This window comes from Nesoenas mayeri (assembly GCF_963082525.1).
Source record: "Nesoenas mayeri genome assembly, chromosome: 6".
NCBI classification, from domain to species: domain Eukaryota; kingdom Metazoa; phylum Chordata; class Aves; order Columbiformes; family Columbidae; genus Nesoenas; species Nesoenas mayeri.
Genome location: NC_137545.1, coordinates 13,530,476 through 13,548,489, shown reverse-complemented (window position 1 = coordinate 13,548,489; position 18,014 = coordinate 13,530,476). Strand labels below are relative to the sequence as shown.

At 45.1% G+C, this 18,014-nt stretch overlaps 3 protein-coding genes across 8 annotated transcripts in view; 2 read left to right on the top strand and 1 right to left on the bottom strand.

The window, feature by feature from the left end:
- The window catches only part of UNC80 (unc-80 homolog, NALCN channel complex subunit), a gene marked incomplete at both ends in the record, with an annotated part of 127,149 nt that extends 116,894 nt beyond the window's left edge, over positions 1-10,255 (top strand). For 2 of the 3 annotated variants that reach the window (XM_080346914.1, XM_080346915.1), the window contains 5 exons: positions 1,010-1,066; positions 7,065-7,146; positions 7,668-7,779; positions 8,959-9,161; positions 9,986-10,255. In XM_080346914.1, the coding sequence (XP_080203040.1) occupies positions 1,010-1,066; positions 7,065-7,146; positions 7,668-7,779; positions 8,959-9,161; positions 9,986-10,255 (724 nt within the window). The remainder of the gene's footprint in view (positions 1-1,009; positions 1,067-7,064; positions 7,147-7,667; positions 7,780-8,958; positions 9,162-9,985) is intronic. The other variant, XM_080346916.1, reaches the window with a different exon arrangement.
- A 3,446-nt stretch (positions 10,256-13,701) lies between these two features.
- RPE (ribulose-5-phosphate-3-epimerase) lies at positions 13,702-16,618 on the top strand. 4 transcript variants are annotated; one of them, XM_080346577.1, is made up of 6 exons: positions 13,702-13,831; positions 13,941-14,020; positions 14,088-14,227; positions 14,515-14,649; positions 14,805-14,891; positions 16,548-16,618. In XM_080346577.1, exons 1-6 carry the CDS (start codon positions 13,710-13,712, stop codon positions 16,551-16,553), a joined length of 570 nt encoding a protein of 189 aa, XP_080202703.1. In that variant the 5' UTR covers positions 13,702-13,709; the 3' UTR covers positions 16,554-16,618. The 4 variants fall into 4 exon arrangements, with proteins under 4 accessions (XP_080202703.1, XP_080202702.1, XP_080202704.1 ...); XM_080346576.1 differs by lacking the exon at positions 16,548-16,618 and adding an exon at positions 15,318-15,964; XM_080346579.1 differs by lacking the exon at positions 16,548-16,618 and adding an exon at positions 15,318-15,964 and having other exon boundaries at positions 13,709-13,820.
- A 300-nt stretch (positions 16,619-16,918) lies between these two features.
- KANSL1L (KAT8 regulatory NSL complex subunit 1 like) overlaps positions 16,919-18,014 on the bottom strand; it is a 66,462-nt gene continuing 65,366 nt past the window's right edge. The window contains exon 17 of the mRNA XM_080346570.1: positions 16,919-17,900. The gene's annotated coding sequence lies outside the window, so the exon portion shown is untranslated. The remainder of the gene's footprint in view (positions 17,901-18,014) is intronic.

The window sequence follows — 18,014 nt, the reverse complement described above, 5'->3', positions numbered from 1 at the left end:
AAGACTGCATTTTACCCAATCTTTCACTGCCATCTTCAATGCATAAACTTCATAAGAGTCACAGTTGACCGATAGCAATGTTTGCTTTGCGCAATCCCAAGTCATGGTGATGCTGAGAAAAAAGCTATTTTAATTACAACAGAGCTATGCTCTCTGCTTTTTCAAGTACATGGTATACCAGGAGGACTGCCTTTCATCTGCGTAGGGAAAGTACAAGCTCAGCAAGCATAATCATAGCCCACAACATGGTGCCCTTTTTAGTTATGGATGGTCTCTGGGCTTTCAGACAGCCTCGCAAATGTAAACTAATTAATGTTAAGTAATATTATTATTGCTTTCCTGCTGGTAACCTAGCAGACTGCTTGCTTGCTTTCATGTTTTTCCTATGGGTTGAGAAGGCTGTTCCTGCCTGAATGGCTGAAGTGTAGAAAAGCAGTGTGATTGTGTACTCGTTTGCCAGGATCCACGCCAGCTGTTTACTCAGTTGTGTTGCACTGCAAGACCTTGTTTTCCAGATGTTTGTCCTTAGAGTTGCACCAGAAGGAGAGTGGTCTGTAGCTCATGGGAGATAGATGAGCCCTCCCTCAGGAAGAAGTGACTCATGGGGAAGGCAGAAGAAAAAAGCTTTCTATGAAGCTGGAAGTAAATAGAACCAGAATAAATGTCAATGCTGCAGGAAAATGGCTTTGAAAACAGTTCCTTGTTATTATTTCCTGTGGAAACACATCCCATTGAACTTCTCAGCTCCCTACTTCTCAGCAGAAATGTAGAAGTCTCCATGTAGTGTAAACTCCCTCTAAAGACTGCTCCTGTTAGCAGATGTTCTTTCAGCTCCTCTGAGTCATGTATGTGCTGTTGAGCGTGCAAGACCAATTAATGTTACCATCCTTTTTTTACTTTTTTTTTTTTTTTAGTTCCTTTGATATTTTTTCCCTTGAAAACAGAGACAATCGCATGCTTTTTTGCATTTTCTTTCCCTAAATTCTTAATCTCCCTGCCCCTCCTGCAGTGAACCTAATGTCCTCGATGACTCCCCGAGCCTGGCCACTGAGGGCAGCCTCTCTAGGTACAGTGTTAACACTACCTGTCTGTCAGTGTGTGTGCTGGGAAACGAGACGTTTCCAATCTCCTCTGTCTCTTCCCCTCACCTTTTGTCGCTCTTTCCATCTCTGTCTCTTGTGGCTCATTGATATTCAGGCCTGCAAGTCAAAGGTGTAGCAACCCACCTTCAGTTTTCAGCTTTGATTGCCAACAACTTTGAGGAGGCGGACGGGAAGACGAAAGAAAAAGCTGTAGCAAGTGAAATAGCAGTCTGGCTGGCTCGCCTCAGGGTTTTCCCCTGTTTAGTGATTTCCTAAAAGGCATGAGAAAGATCATCCATGAGGCATTAGCTGTAGCCTGTTATAAGCATTAGTCTGGAGGCTTATATAAAACAGAGACATCTGTTTTTCCATTCATCTCACAATGCTGTCACCACAAAAGACTTAAGAACTATATCAAGTTGTGTTCTTTAACATCCACTAACAAAAATCATTATGATAAGTCCCATGGAATATAGTTCTCTGCAGATGGTTTGCAGTAATTCTTGCTATTTTTACAAAATGTTTCCAGTTCTCAAATGATGGCTTTAGGAAGCTTGCAGGTGAACAGGTCAGGCTGTCCCCGCTTACCCATGGGCAGGGAAGTTTGCGGGCAAGTGCTCTTAGAGCCGTGCCTATCGAATGGCCCAGGAGTGAGTGCAGAAGGGAGGTCTGCACCTCCTGCAGCCAGCTCAGACGTGTCAGTCGTCCTTACTGTCCCGCTGCTGTGCTCGTACCTCTCAACCCATCCTCATGAGGTTGGAGAGCCCTCGTTAGTCCCAAGAGCATCTGTGTCTCCTTCCAGAAGAACACGGCCCCTTATGTTGGCAACCTGGAGAGCAACACACTATTTTGTTACTTTCCCACACCAGCTGAAGTCGTGAATATGTTAAAAGATGTCTGTGTGGATGGTTTTTATTTTGTTGGCTTGGTTTTAGATGCCAGCAGCATTTTTTTGGGATGGGGACAGGCTGCTTTGTTCATTCTCCTCAGCTGACAAATCGGTGGTGGTGTCACTGAGATCATCCCATGATTCATGGTGTCCTTTGTGTGCGTGAATCCTGCTTGCGCAGATCGGTCTCCAGTTGGTGCTACAGTAGAAGTGGCATTAGGAAGACATTGGTGGCTTGTTGGCTGAGGCAGGAATATTGTTGTCTGGGTTTGTGATGAAGCAAAATGGATTGCGTGGTCACCTGAGCATGTTTTAGGGCCTAAAGAGAACAGATTCAACTGAAGAAGTGCTGTCCCTTAAGTAGAGACTACAGTTGAGGAGGATGATGAAGGAGAAGGTCCATATCTGAGTTAAAGCCATAATAACCTGATACCAGTTTACATCAGCATTGGATTTGAAATGTTTTGATCTTGTTAAGTGCACAGTGATGAGACTGAGGAATACGAGACAGCTAAGTCAACAGATGAGATCCAATACAGTTACTTATTTCAAACCCTGAAATGTAATCAGCTCTCCAATGGGTTCCTACTAATTTCTGTCACACCAATTTTTTCCTAGGGACCAGGGCACTGTCATCTACCCTCCTTAGACAAAAAAGTTGACAGATGTAGTTGGGAGTCGGTTCTGTTGAGGATTGTTTATTCTCGTCAAGGAGCAGGCACTAACATCTGAAAGAGGGGCATCAGGGCTGCAAAGCCTTAGAAAGAGTGAAGACAGGGAAATACTGCAAGTTTTTATAAAAAGGCTGCGTTAGAGTTCTGTGACAAAGAAAAGATGTTTCAACTGTATTGTTAAATTGTGCAAACCGGATTCCTCTCCTAAAGGACAGCAGTAAGAAAGAAGACATTGTATGAGCTTATTGTGCTGTGGGGATCATAGGACAGAATTAATGTGGCTTTATATTCAGGAATATTAGTTTTGAATAAAGCAGGTTTGATTTTTTTCTTACATAACTTTGAGTTTGGCTGGAGCACAATAATAACAACTGTTTAGGATTGCCTTTCGAATTCAAAAGCTGATGTTTAGTCATAACTGACATAAAGAAATAAATGATATGGAGACTAGACTCTTATGGATGGTAGAAGTTTTAAAAAAAATTAAATAGCGACAAACACAAAAGAAGTATAAAGTCTGTTTCCCTTTGTTCTATAGCAATTAGAGCTGGCCATGTAGAAAAGCAGGGAAGATGGGAAGGGGACAGGATTTAAGTGCTCAGAAATAAACAGACAGCATGGGGTACAGGGCTGAGGAGCATATGATTTGTTGTGTTTGTAGTCTGAGAAGAGAGGATATTTTCCCAAATTAGAAAGGAAGAAGAATGAGAAGCCACTGGAATGGAAATCTGTTGCACAAACACATTTCCCTTTAATGTTTTTTGTTATGCCCATCTTAGCTTAATGGTGCCTACTAGGGAAAATCGGAGTGAATTCACATTGTCAGAGCAAGTATAGCAGATCGAACACTAACTGGACTAGGTTGTGTCTGGGAACACATGAGCTGGAGTTCATCTGCATTTTAACCCATTCTCCACTGGCCTTTGCCCACTAACCCTCTCATTCAAGTGTCTTGGGACACAAAATGTGTATGTTCCACTGTAATGGCGTGGCAAGCATGTACATCTTTTTAATAGACATTTAAACTCTTTGCTTCCTTTGTCTCTGTTTTGTTTTCTTTGTTCTTTCTTCTTCTTTTTTTTTTCTCTTTCTTTTTTTTTTTGGCTGCATGGTTTCTTGTAATTCATGAGCACCACTTATTATAGTTGCCAACCCGACAATGTTTGTTTTAGCCCCCAACTGTGTGACTGCACTGGCTGTCATCTCTTGCAGCGCTGGCAACATGCTTCCACAAAGTTGGGTTGATTTGATCTTTTGCTCACCTGTCTCTGCCTTGACTAAGTAATGGGAGTAACATTACTGTGAAGAGAAAACCCCTGACAGAGATACTCAGAGAGTGACGGAGCATCTTCATATTAGGCAGGAAAAATCTTCTGTTTTGTTATTCCAAAATAGATCTGGCTTATGTACTGCAGAAAAGCCCTTTTTATCAATCACATTGCTACAACAGGGCAACGTACTGTCAGCTGAAATGGCATTTGATTCGGTGTTCCTTGATTGGGTCCTATGGGCTGCCACAAAAACAGTACATTCCTGGTCGGGTCTGGTAAACAAGGAGAGACAGAAAAGGAGGGAGGGCTACACAGAGCCAGCAGTCTGCCTGCCACGCTAATTTTCACGGAAACAAGATCAGTAGTGCTGTTTGATGTAAAAAGAAAGCCTCACAAACACTCATGAAGTGAAAGGTTACACCTGAAAATTCAGCAAATCATCTGAAATTTGTGGTCTTTATCATTCTCTCTTTTTCCTTCCCTTCTTCAAAATTCAGGGACAGAAGGCAAAAAGACAGCAGGACTGTGCTGTGCACAGCCAGCTCTGCAAAACTCAGCTGCTCTCGGGTCCACCATTTGCCTGCAGTAGATATCTGTAATTTCAGCTCATAAGATCATCCCAAATTATACCAGTTTGTGTAATGATTCAGTACTGGAGATAAACATCCACCAGCTCACTAAACTCATTTCACTTATGATATAAGCCAGGCTGAAAATCCCAGACTCCAGCAGGAAGACACAAAGTCCAGCCTTTCTTTTGCTCACCTGTTGTTTGTCTGCAGTGCACAGACTACTCCATGGGAATCTTTTTTCCCTCACACACAGCCTCTGTGCTCTCATGTAGTCCAGGTACTCCTTTCAGATAACACTTTTTCAAAGCATTTTCATGATGCATGTAAAATGAGTTTGTGTTTTGTACTGAGTATAATTGTAGTCTTTCTGCTGCAGACATTTATGTCTCCTCACTCATAGAACTAGGAGTTACTGTTCCTTCATCAGAAATTGTAACTATTCTCACAAGCTAGTCCAATAGAAAATTATTTTTTTCAAGACCTTCTCCAGCTAATTCCTATTTAATTCACGTATTGGTAACTACTCTAAAAACTTCTTAAAATTCAGAGGAATAAGTTTTTGTGTAATCCTAGAAACAGAAGAATAAGAATATTCTACAAGCTGTAATTTCAGGTAGTCTGGATCACAAATCTAAAGACTAATTTAAGCGTAGTCTCTCTGCTTTAATAAGGAATGATGCGTTGCTTCTGGACCTCCCCCGTCATGTGTGCTGCAGTCATTGTCTGGGTCAAGAACAGAGTCCTACTAACAGGAAGTAACTCTGAGGACTCTGCTTATTCATAGGCGGGTGTTTGCACGATGTTTAGGATGCTTTGTATGTAAATCATGTCAATACCCTACGTAAAAGCTGGAAAAATGTTCCAGAGACTGATGATCTCATTTGGAAGAGCTGTCTGAGGGAGAAAATATATCTTGTTTGTCCTGGCTTTGAGCTCGCAGCAGCTTTTCTGTTTTTTCCAAAGCACTGCAGCTGTGGTGAGATTGCTGAGGGCATGCCTAGGATTATTAGGCCGTGGTCAGACAATCAGAAGAGAAACAGCTTTAGGGTCTTAAGATGTCTCTCTCCTTGAAGTTGCCCATTGTTTCCCCAGTGGAGCTGCTGGAAACACACGCATATGGTTTAGTGCAAAGCCTGGCTTTAGTTTAAACAGATAAGGGAGGAAGGAATAGGACTTTCAGGTCAGGTAACCAGACTTTGACCCTAAGCAGACCAGGAAGCTCTGGATGTTCTGTTCCACCAAACCTTCTAAGGGCAATAACTTCTGCCAAAGTGAAGAATGAGCTGTTCAGGAAACAGAACTTAAGTCTCTCCATGGACACCCTCCATGTCTTGTGTGACCATGGCTTTAGGTTTGTCTTCTTCCTCTGCTCCTGTAAGGTCAGGCGATAAACCTTCACTCTGTTTATTGGTACCGAGCTCCTCCAGGGACATCCAAGGAAAACATCTGGAGAAAAGAACATTGTTTTCCTTTAGTTTGGTGCAGGCCAAAGCCAAAATGGATTGCAATACTGAATCTTCAACAATGCACACCAGATATAGCTGGACGTTGCTTAAATAGGACATGTGGCTCAGTGGATTCCAGTCTGTCCCAAAGAAGCAGCTGCCTGATTTAAAAGAAGTCCATCTTAAATGTTAGTTGCTATTGTAACCATATGTCTCTCAGACATATTTCATTCAGCTATAATGTTTTGTGACTGCTGTCTGCTAAATGAACAATTTTTAACTGTTTGGAGGAGTACAGTGCTGTGATAAAAATGAGGGGAGGGTGGTATTTTTCTATTAGGTAGATTAAATGGTCAGTTGAATGGTGGAATGAGATGGCACGTAGCCGAGTATGTTTTATTGCTAAAGATTCTTTTACTGCAGATTTTAATATATTTTGTGCTAAGATATTAAAAAGTAAAAAGCTGTGTTTCTATACATATATATAAAATTCATGTTTACTTGTCTTTTTTGTTTGTTAGCCACAAACAGACTTAAGGCTGCAAGTGTTGAGTGTGGGGCCTTGTTCACATAACTCATGCATCCATTATGTGAATGGATCCTTTGTCACTTTGTGTTTGTTTTTTGTTTGTTGACTTAAATTGAAATTAAAACCAGATGACAAAATTGTGATGAGGCTGTGGAGTCTATCTGGGAGGAAAATATAGCTTTTACAATATTGCCCTTGAAAAAGGAAAAGCAAAGAAGAAGGCTTTTGAGCTAGGAAGCTGATATTCTTGGCTTCATCAATGTGGCAATGGATGCAGAGAAGTGAGTGTTGCTCAGTGGGATGCATCAATCAATGACTGAAAACTGAAATCTGCAGTTATTTATATTTGGATGCTACCTGTGCGTGGCCAAGTCCTGAATGCCATGACTCCACCTCCCACCCCTTCCTAAGCTCCAGAAGCCACAACCCAACAGACACGTCCCCCCATCCTTCAAAGACAGTATTGCTCTTTGAAGTGACCGTGCCATTAGTGGTTGGTTGGTTTCTTTCTTTATTGATTTATTTTAGTCACAATTGCCAGGACACCTACTAGCTTTACAGGGTGCTTCTGTGCTTGGCCTAAAGCTGTCAACCTCTAACAGGGTGGCAAGTGTGCAGAGCGAGCCAGGACAGCAGAACCTTCTTCTGCAGCAGCCCCTGGGGCGGAAGAGAGGCCTACGGCAGGTGAGAACGTGGGGAGGGAACAACCTGCACTCCTTCTGTTTAAGTAGGTTTGGGTTTTCTCATCTGAGTCTGTTTTGAAATGATTTGTGGATATGACATGTCTCTTCTACTTAATCTGTGATGTGCTCATGCAATCTGTTGAGTGAGCAGGAACTGGAGCACAAGTCGTAGCTGCAAGGCCTGACAAATCCCTAAGAGAGGAGGTGCACTTGCTTTTGAATTCCTAAATCTTTTCATCTGCAAGCTTTTTCTTTTTATTTTTCTTTTTTTTTTGTTTTAATATATTAAACGATGGTGACACAATCTGCATTGCAGTACATGCAGTATTGAAACTGAAAAGGCACAAAACCCAGAAGTCAATGTGAAGGAGATATCTGAGCCATGGAAACCTTAAAACATATATCTGCTAAAAGTAAGAGTGAATGGATATCTAGAGGAATAGATGATGATCTGTTCTCCTTACAGAGAAGTTGTGTAACATATGAACGTCCATCAGCCTAACTCTTGCTTCCAATGTTTAGCTTCGACGACCACTGCTGTCGCGTCAGAAAACTCAAACCGAACCGCGTAGCCGTCATGGAGCTCGACTTTCAACCACGCGGAGGAGCATCCAGCCAAAACCAAAACCTGGCGGTAGGGCCGTGCTGCATTTCCAGAACCAGCACTTCCTATTTGAAAGTAGAAAATACTACCTTGTTGGTTTAGCTTAAAGGAAAAGTTAGTATGTTGTTAGCAGCCTCTTTAAAATGAAGTCCCAGCAGTTTTATCCTTTTTCCTAGTAAGTGGATATCCTGTCAGAAAATCACCCCTCAAAACACTTCGTTGGTTTGCCCAAAGGCTTTTAAGGCGAAACTGAACGTGGACAGTGAATGCTCATGTCTTGTGGAGGATTTAGGGGACAGGTATCCTCTATTCAGGATGCCTTGTCCAAAACCTCCAGATGTGTAATTTTGAAGCTGCTGTTGAGAGTAATAGAAAGAAGGAATTTTCCCATCAGTTGTAAGCTCAGCAGTATAGAGCTTTATGGGTTGTGTATGGAAATGAATATTGGACTGTTCTAGTCCATGCCATATGTTTGCAGGAGTCAGCAGCACCCAGCAGAGCAGGTGTCTGCATTCTGTACCATCTGAAATGAGTGGTTAACTTTGGAGGAAACGCCTGGGGGAGCAAAGGCTGCTTGTGAATTTTCTGGGTTTCTAACCACTCAGTAAGGACTGTGCTGGGGCAACAGCAGGGCTGGAGATATTTGAAACATAAAGCTGACCCAAATTAATTAAGAGCAGGAGCGGGGATATCAGTTTTACTGTTAAGTTTCAGTCTAGCTGTCTCCACCCTGCGCTGTTCTGTTATTTCCAGATAAGAGACTCAGTCTTGCAAGAATAGGGAGCAATCAGCTGCCCTCTTTCTTTTCTCAGATTTCCTGCAAAACCTTGAGCAATTCCTTACATATTTGCATCTCAGTTTTCCTTTTTAGTTGAGGGCAGAAATGCCTAACTCACGTGGGAATTCAATTCAGTACATTCTTCTGGGATGGAAAGATGTTATGGGTGGCATTTATTTCATGAAGCCATGACAAGATAAGTAGGGTGACCAGTCTTCAGGAGGTCCCTGACTCTTGCTGTGGCTTTAGAGAGAGCCTTGGGTAAAAGGCTTTTAGATTAGACTCCAATTAGACAGTTTATAACAATGGAATGAATCATGATTCTTGTCTTAATTGTAAAAACTCTAGCGATTCTCTTTGTTTCTTGTTGAGTTTTCCTTCCCAAACTGTAGCATTTTAATACTCCATTTTCTGGGCTCTGTACCCCTCAGTGGAGCAGAAGCGGTCGGTGACTTTCACGGAGGCCCAGCCCGAGGCAGCAGCCGCCGGCCCGTCGGCCCCGGCAGCCCAGGCACAGGGCTGCAGCCACAGCAGCCCCCCGGCCCCCAGCAAGCAGGAGCCGCCAGCTAAACCCGTGCTGACTTCCTCGCCAGCCATCGTCGTAGCTGATCTCCACAGCCAGGCCAGCGGCCAGGTAATGGGACTGACGGTTTTATCCTGCGCGTTTGGCTGCTGCTTCATCAGAGTTGCAGGGCAGATTTATAGGGATATGACTGACGCATTACAGCACTATAACAAAAACTGGTGGGTGAGTGAAGACATCAAACTCTTCTGTGTGTCTGTTCTCTAGGCTGAGTTTCCTGTTGACCCCCTGCTTTTGTAAACCATTCAGTTCTAGATCTACGCAATGATTCTTAATTTGCAAATATATTTCCTGCATCTTCCCTTTCCATCTTCCCATCACATGTAGTAGTCCTTCCGGACTACCAGCGCAAGTTTCCATCAACGGGTTTTTAGAGCTTGCTCTCTGAGAAATGCGTCCTTAAGGAAGGACTCCTTTAAAACCTCAGAACCATTTTAGCAAAAGAAATTGCTTGTCTAACATTTTTCTTTGTTGGACACCACCGTGGACAGTGCAGAGACAATCACAGTCATCAACACATCAGTGACTTTGAGATCACTTTTATACCCCCAGATATCTAGTGTCTGTTGGAGTTATGTCCTTTGCCATGAAAAAAGCGAAGACACTCGTCCTGAGAATACACTAAAAAAAATTATATGAGGAAGTGTTAATGACCGAATCCAATAATCTTTCTGATAATTGCTGCAAATTTGATTCATCAGCAAAAATACATTATTGTTAGGGCAAAACTTTAGGGAATTAAAATCTGCCAGTGCCTGGCTCCTTATGGTAAAAAGTATTTCCAAATGAGAAGATATTTTATAGATGTTTTCTTGCTTTTTTCTCCTCTCCCTCCCACTTTCTCTGAGCCTGACCAGTGTCTTTCTCAATTGCAGAGCGAGGCACTTTCTGCTGAGAAGGAGAAGGAGAAAGAGGAGAGCTTGGAGTCCCGGCCAACAACGGCACAAAGCACCCCACCGGCACAGCTCTCTGACACCGAGGACTACGCTGGCCTCGAGACCACCAGCCTGCTGCAGCACGGGGACACTGTCCTGCACATCAGTGAGGACAACGGGATGGAGAACCCTTTGCTGGCCACTCACTTCAGCTTCACGCATGTGGAGCTTGGGGAGACAGACGTTGATCTAGATGAATCTCATGTTTAACTCTGAGGGTAGTGTTGTAGTGGGAGGAGGAAGAGAAAGCATACCTTCTCCCTGGAGTTCCCTGGTAGCTAGTAAATAATTAAAACAAGAGCACTTTATTATCCAAAAGCAGAAAATAGCTAACAGCCAGTTGCTATAGACTGGCAACCTTCAGTTTGTGAAATCTATTTCAGTTCAGGGCAAGACCACAGGAACAGAGAATTTTTACAAAATTCTCAGGGTAGGGGTGTGTGGGCAAATACGTGGTCCTTGAAACCTTGATCTGGCAGCCATGTGCTGTGAGCAGCAGCTCGCTGGGTAAGTGGGTTGCTGTTCTGTGTGAGACAGAAGAGAAACTGCTTTAGAGATTGTGCCCAAGATTTATTTTTGTAGCATTTTTTGAGAGCGGGGGGGTACTATATAGTAGCTGAATCCAAGGCTCTTACGCCTTGGTACTGACAGTGAAAACACTTACAAGAAGTACCAATCTAAAGCTTGATTTTCACAAGCCTGGAAACATTGTTTCTAACTTGCAGAGCAATGGTAAGCACCATGGAGCAATTAAGACTTTTGGGTTTTTTTTGGCGCTGCAGACTTTAGTTGAGTTTACTTTGTTGGTTTCATTCCACTCTGTAAGATATTGCCCTTGTGCTACAGAAGTATTTGCTCTGTAAAACTAAATACAGTACATACCATAAGAAGGAATGCACGTGCTGTGCACAGATATAGAGGGGTAGGGGGTGAGTGGGCTGCACATGGTATAAATAGCCCATGCTCTCCTGCTTAAATGTACTAATTCATCTCCACAGCTTAAAAAATAACCCCAAGAAACCGCATCTGGAATGCGTGGACCTTCCAGTACCTAGCAACTGCTCCACCGATGCTGTCGTATGTACTTAGATATAGTGATTTAAAGTAAATATTTATCTACGGTATTTTCATGTTCCTATATATAAATATATATATATACATATATACACATTGTAAACAAAAGATGGATATTGCAGGGCAGAAGCTTGATGAAAGAGTCTATTTTTGGCATGTTGAGATTGTATTTAAAAAAGTTCCATTTTACGTATGCAATGTTCACGGCTGCAAGTATTAGAGATATATAGACATATGTAAAGTCTATATGTAGGTGGAGATCCCTGTGGGGGATCAGCTTAAGTCACAGCTGAGTTATGGGCTATGCTGCAGCATCATGGAATTAGGCTGAAATGTGAATTTAGCCATTAGCTGCTCACAGGCAAATTGCAAAACAGCTGTGAAACAAACCATGAAATCATAAGCAACGCCCAAAGTTACCCTCTGCTTTGGGAATCCTATACTGCCTTTTTCAGCTTACGTTAAAAGAACTGGAGTTTATAATCATATTGTGCAGAGGAAAATCTTCTAGATCACCCTGAGAGTCTGTAGAATGTGCTAATTACCAGTTTGGCTCCCAAGGGCTTGCAATTTGGGCGCACGCATCATAAAACAGCCTTACTGAGGAGACAGAATTATATCCTCCTGTCCATCTCCAATGAAAAGACTTGCATCTCCCTTCAACAGCTCTGAAATGGCTGTTGAAAATACTGCCATACAAACGACTGCCTCACTGCTCCAGTGCAGCATGCAGTTTTTACTGTTGCATGGAAAATTAACCACGTACCTGATGGCGGGTTTCAGCCTGCTGAAACCTATGGAGCCTTTGGGCTGCGCTGCCCGGCCTTGGCCAAGTGCTCAAATGTGACCAGAGCTGTGCCCACGTTAAACCTTTGAATACAGCAAAAGCCATCTCTGTCCAGGGCTCAGAGGTGTTGAGTGTGCTCTGCTACCGCTGCTTTGCTGAGACATGGAGACCCTCAGCACCTCTTGGGAAAAGCAGGGCTAAAAAGGCAGCATCTATATCGCCATACATGTATATATATATAGGTGGTGTACTAACGCAACTTTAAAGAGTTTTGTAAGAGAGGTGGTTCAGTGAGGATGGCAGTATCTCGATCTGCTGCTTGGTGTGTGTCCTGGATGACAAACCGCTTCCTCTGCTGAGCAAAACACGCTGTACCGCTTCTTATCTCCTCTACCTGCTTTGGATTGGCTCCTAGCTTGGAAGTCACTCAAAGAAATGCTAAATTCCAGATGCTAAGTTTTATTATTAACAGTGACGCACAAATGAGGGGAAACGCGGCTTCACTTGCAAATCCCAAGGTAGGCTGAGTTACTGGCAGTGGGGTGGGGGAGAGGTTCAGGCACAAACTGAGTAGATGGCTGGGACACAACACACACAGAATTCATGGTGCATTTTATAGAGTGACCTTTTCTGCTGAAAATGAGAAGGGAGCATCTTCCATAATGAAAAGTAGATGCATCACCATGGTATTCTAAGGATGAGAAAAATAACTGTGATTTGCTTAATTTAATTCAGTGTATGTAATAAATGTCTCCATTCAGGTTTCCCACTGTCACCGGTGAACATGCAGTAGTAAGCCATAGAAAAACTAAAATGCCTTGTTTTAATGTCTACTCTGCTAGAAATCAATGGAGCTTATAAATGATGTAGTCCGTAATTTATCTTTATCCAGGTGGCCGGGCAGATGGCTGTGGTTTTGTTGGCTGGTTGTTGAGAGAGGGAACAGGCAGGCAGACCAGTCAGCCTGTTTTCTCCTGAGTTTTACTTTCATATCAGTTGCACTTAATACTGTACTAACAGGGCGCATACAATGTACTTTAGCTGGTTTTGTGCTGTCCTCCAGTACCTCTGTAACAGAACTGGTGTATTTCTGCTGTGAAGACAAACAATGCTGCTTCAATAGTGTTAGAGGCCTTAAGCGCATGTCACGCTCAACAAACGTCCGGGCTGTGCAAGTCTTGTCCGTGTGTCGGTTGGTCCCATTGCCTCAGCATTTTATGCAAACGTTGTCCCAAGGACTAAATACAGAGCAGTCTGACGACAAAAGTTCGTGTTTAAGCCTCTTGTGCAACAACGCGTCGCTCTCCCTTCCTGACAGACTTCTGTACGCTGCTGTGGAGACTGTTCTGTGGGTGAGGTGGCGGCAGGGGGTGACCAGCCCCGCTGCTGGAGCTGCGCTCCAGAGTAACAAAACATGCTGTGGAGGAACTTACGTCGGTCTAAACAAGTGCTGGGTCTTTTGGGGATTTTTGTTTGGTTTTGTTTGTTGTTTCTTTCCCCTCCGCTTCAGGCCCGTCACCCCAGGGGGGCTGTTCAGAGGGGCTTTCCCCTCCCACGCCCGCAGTGCCGCTGTGGCACCCGCTGTGGCACCCGCTGTGGCACAGGCCGCGGCTGTGCGGGGCTGGATGCCGGGGGCAGGCAGGCGGGCCCGGGCTCCGGGAGTGCCCGCTGGGAGCCCCGCGGGCGGCTCAGGAGCCGGTGCGGCCTCACCCCAAGATGGCGGCGGGCGGCGCGGGGGGCGCGGCGCGGCCCGCTCCCGGCAGCCCGTGCGGCGGCGCAGGCGCGGAGCGGCGGGCGGCAGCCATGGCGTCGGGGTGCCGGATCGGGCCGTCCATCCTCAACAGCGACCTGGCGGCGCTGGGCGCCGAGTGCAGCCGGATGCTGGACTGCGGGGCCGACTACCTGCACCTGGATGTAATGGACGGGTAACGGCCGGGGGCGGGCGGGGCCGGGCCGGGGGCGCGGGGGGCGGCCTGGCCCCCCCTCCCCCGGCTCGGCGTGACCTGCGGGCGGGTCTCTCTCCTCGGCCCCAAGACACTTCGTCCCGAACATCACCTTCGGCCACCCCGTCGTGGAGAGCCTGCGCAAGCGGCTGGGCCAGGAGCCCTTCTTCGGTAAGGGCCGGGGGCTGCCCGGGCCGGGGGCCGCGGCGGCGCGGCTGCTGACCGCGCTCCCCCGCAGACATGCACATGATGGTGGCCCGGCCGGAGCAGTGGGTGAAGCCGATGGCAGTCGCGGGCGCAAACCAGTACACCTTCCACCTGGAGGCCGCGGACAACCCGGGGGCGCTCATCAAAGACATCCGGGAGAACGGCATGAAGGTGAGGGCGCACAGGCCTGGACTAGCGCGCTGAGCTTGGCTTAACCAACCAGTGTGTTTCTGCCGATTAATAAAAACCAAACCCTGCTGTTTGTGGTGGTCAGAGATGGGTGCGTGCAGCCCTAATGCTATTTGTGCACTAAGATTCCAGAATTTACTTAAAGCAGCCTGTTCCTGCTGCACTTACAGTAGTTATTTCCTTAGGAGTTTGTACCCAGCTCATGCCAGTCTTTCTCCTGGCATAAGTGTCACCCTAAGGCACAGCTGGCTTTGTGTCGCCTCCGGCAGGTTGGCCTGGCCATCAAACCCGGCACTACGGTTGAACACTTGGCACCTTGGGCCAATCAGATAGACATGGCTTTGGTGATGACGGTAGAACCTGGATTCGGAGGGCAGAAATTTATGGAAGACATGATGCCAAAGGTAAACTAAGCTTCTCTTCTTTACTGAGCTTAAAGCTAATTAACAGCATGGAGCATAGTGCTAAAGTAGATAAACCTTGTGTGTGTAACAAGAGATACATAACTGTACCTGCCAAGTGTGGATCTCGGAGCTTTCCTTTTTCTGCTGTTTCTCAGGTTCAGTGGCTGAGGACACAGTTTCCCTCGTTGGATATTGAAGTGGATGGAGGAGTTGGACCTGACACCATCCATAAGTGTGCAGAGGTAAGAGGCTGAAGTGGAGCGGCATTCTCAGTCACTGCGCTAGGAGACTGAAGCGTCCCTCGCAAAATAAAGCTTAGGAGGAGTTGCATTTTGACAGTTAGTTTTCAGAGGGAACAGTAGAAGCTTGATATGAAAATGTACTTGAGGTTGAGACTTGTGCCTTTTTAATAGGGGCTGCCGAAGCCTCCCCTAAGGTGGAGTTGTTTTGTTTGGGTAAATAGGGGCAATGAGGAAGATTTGGGGAAGAGCTGTCTCCGGAACTTGATTTGTGGTTGTAGTTAGATGTGTGTTACCTGTGTCCCACAAATAGTGCTCGTTTGCCTACCAGCCGAGAATTCACCACCTCCCTATGTGTGTTACCGCAAGAAAACTCTTAAAGAAGTGGATCTGTTTTGTGTTATTGAGTGGGTGTTTAATGTCTTTCAGGCAGGTGCAAATATGATTGTATCTGGCAGTGCTATTATGAAGAGCGCAGATCCCAGATCTGTGATCAATCTTCTAAGGAATGTGTGTTCAGAAGCAGCTCAAAAGCGCTGTCTGGATCGGTGAAACCTGCCCAAGCGCTGTTCAGGAAGGCTCTGTGCATCCAGAACCCTTATTTCTTGTAAGGGAAGGCTGGACGAGCATTAACTACGGAAAATTGTTGCTGCTGAACAGAAGAACCATTCCTTCGCTGCGATGAAGCAAGCAGCAGTGATAAACTGGCTGGCTGTCTTTCATGGTTGGAAATGAAATGGTTTGAACCCGTCTCTTGATTCTGTGGAGGCTTTTTTTGTGGAACAACTTATAATGCTGGCTGGATTGAACTACAGTTATTTTTTTGCTTGCTAGAAGGGTGTGCCATCACCACAGCACTCTCTCTTGTGGAGGAGACTAATCAAACTGCCTTCTGCTGTCTGTATTTTGTCATTTGATCTGTGCATTCCTACAAAACTTTTCCAATATCTACATTAAACACCCCTCCCTTTGGTGTGGTAAGTCTCCTTTGAGCTGACTATCAAAAATGAGTGGTTTGGGGAGCAGGTTTGGGAAAAACGCTGTTTAAGAGGGATAAAAAAATCCCGCAGATGCTAGACATGTTCTTCTTCTTTGTTTTTACTGCATAGAGGTACTAGACCTACTTAAGTCGAACATCAAACAAGTCCGTGCAATGTCTTTACAAGGACATAAAGTGAGAAATACCTTTGCATTTACCTTTCAAAGAGCCAGTTAAGACAGCTGTGCCTGAAATCCCTGGAAGTGACAGGATTCCACAGAAGGCTGGTGCTTTAAAACCTTGCAGATAGTTGGAAAAAACTTGTATAGTGACCCACAGCCTCCTTGGCTTGTACTTGTGTCTGAGTAAATGACTAAGTTGGCAACGTATAGGACTGTTGTGTACTGCAGTGATTTCCGTGTATGTGGGTTGAAAGGTGCTGTGTGGAGATGGCTCTGTGAAACAGCTTAATGCTCTGCTTAGTTATGAACCAGATACTTCTCATACCTGCAGTTTGCTTGTGCTGACTGCGCAGCCTGGCCTGTTAGGGCAGGTGAGAACTGAGAGTTACAAGCCACTAGAGGAAGAACTGAGCAGATCATTTTAGCTACACCTGCTTCCCATGGCTCTAATTAGTATTGCTGACTCCTTTAATATTTCATGGTATTTTTCCCTTTAAGCTGTAATTACAGAAGGGTTGCAAACCGTCTGCTGCCCCAGGGCAACAGGCCAGAAGACAGATGTCACCTGCCAAATGCTGAAGAACCCCTTTTGTCTAGGCCCAGGCCCTATGAGGTGTCCCACAGACTGGCCTCTGCTCCGTGGCTGTGGAAGGAGATGGTTGTGGTGCAGCCGCAGTTGCTGCCATCAAGTAGGAGGAGCTACAAGCCAGACAAGTGTCTGAAATGGCTAAACTACTTTTTCCTGTGTGGTTAATTGTGGGTTAGGTGAACAAATGTCTTTGCTTCCTGTTTCCACTTGCAACCCCATTTGAGAACTAGCAAAATAAAAAAATGGAGTCGTCCAGACCTACTGCACTGAAGACACCATGCAGAAGAGGTTTGCCAAAAGCAAGCTTGGGAAAGGTAATGAATAGTCAAGTGGCTGTTAGATGCATGAAAACAGCTTATTCCTGCTTCTGGAAAAAAACCTGTGCAGAGTCTGATGTAGCGGTACAGAGAAACAATCACAGCTCTGGTATCTAAAATGCAGGCCAACAGCCACCAACAGGTTATGAAGACGTCAGTTTAGGATTTGGAAGTGTGGCTTTTCATGCTATTGAAAGCAGTAGGACACCAGCTGTAGCATCCTTGTCTCCTGAAGTTGACCTTATGCTGGTTTATCAAACTATTTCTACGTGAGTTGTTTTTTTTTTTTCCTTTCCCTAATTAATTTGGGGGGGTCAGACATCCCGAAGTCATGCTAGTTAACTGACAGTACTATGTGTTGATCTGAGCATGGAATGTTGTCTTTCACAGGTTGTAGTTGCTTTGTTTTAAATCTGGTAGTTTGCACTTTAGTAATCTCGGAGTGTTGTGGGAGAGAGAGAAACTACACACACAGTATAATTACTCAAGTGCTTCTTCCTATCTAAATCGCACCCAGGTGGGTTTATGCAGGTGACTATTACTGTAGCAGCTTTTTACGCATCTAAGGTTAAATGTATTAGTGACCACAGAGCATCCACAGAAGGAACACTAATGATATTTGTTCTTTTAATGCTTAAGACTGTTGCAGTGTCTTGTCCATACACATGAACAGAAGTGATCTGTGAGGCTCTGTTTAGGCCTGTCTGCTGTTCTCAGTAACGTAACCCCACAGCAGAAGTGCAACAGCCGCAGGACTTGAACACTGACATAAAAAACAGAAGAGCTGCTTGTGCAGTGTCCACAGGGCCAAATAAACCCCAGGGCTGTTAGATGTTGCAGTACTTCAGTAAAGCAGTTTCAGCAACACAGGAGAGTGCGGTGGTGTTAAGACCCATGGTCCAGAGTGGTCCGGTGTGATCTGACAGAGCAGAGGCTCTGTCTGCACTGGAAAACAGGATGAAAGAAACTCTGACGTAGCTGAGTAAGGCTGGGCTTGGACGTGTGCTCCACAGGATGGTACAGCACACATCCCTGAGCAAGATAAACAACTGCAGCAGA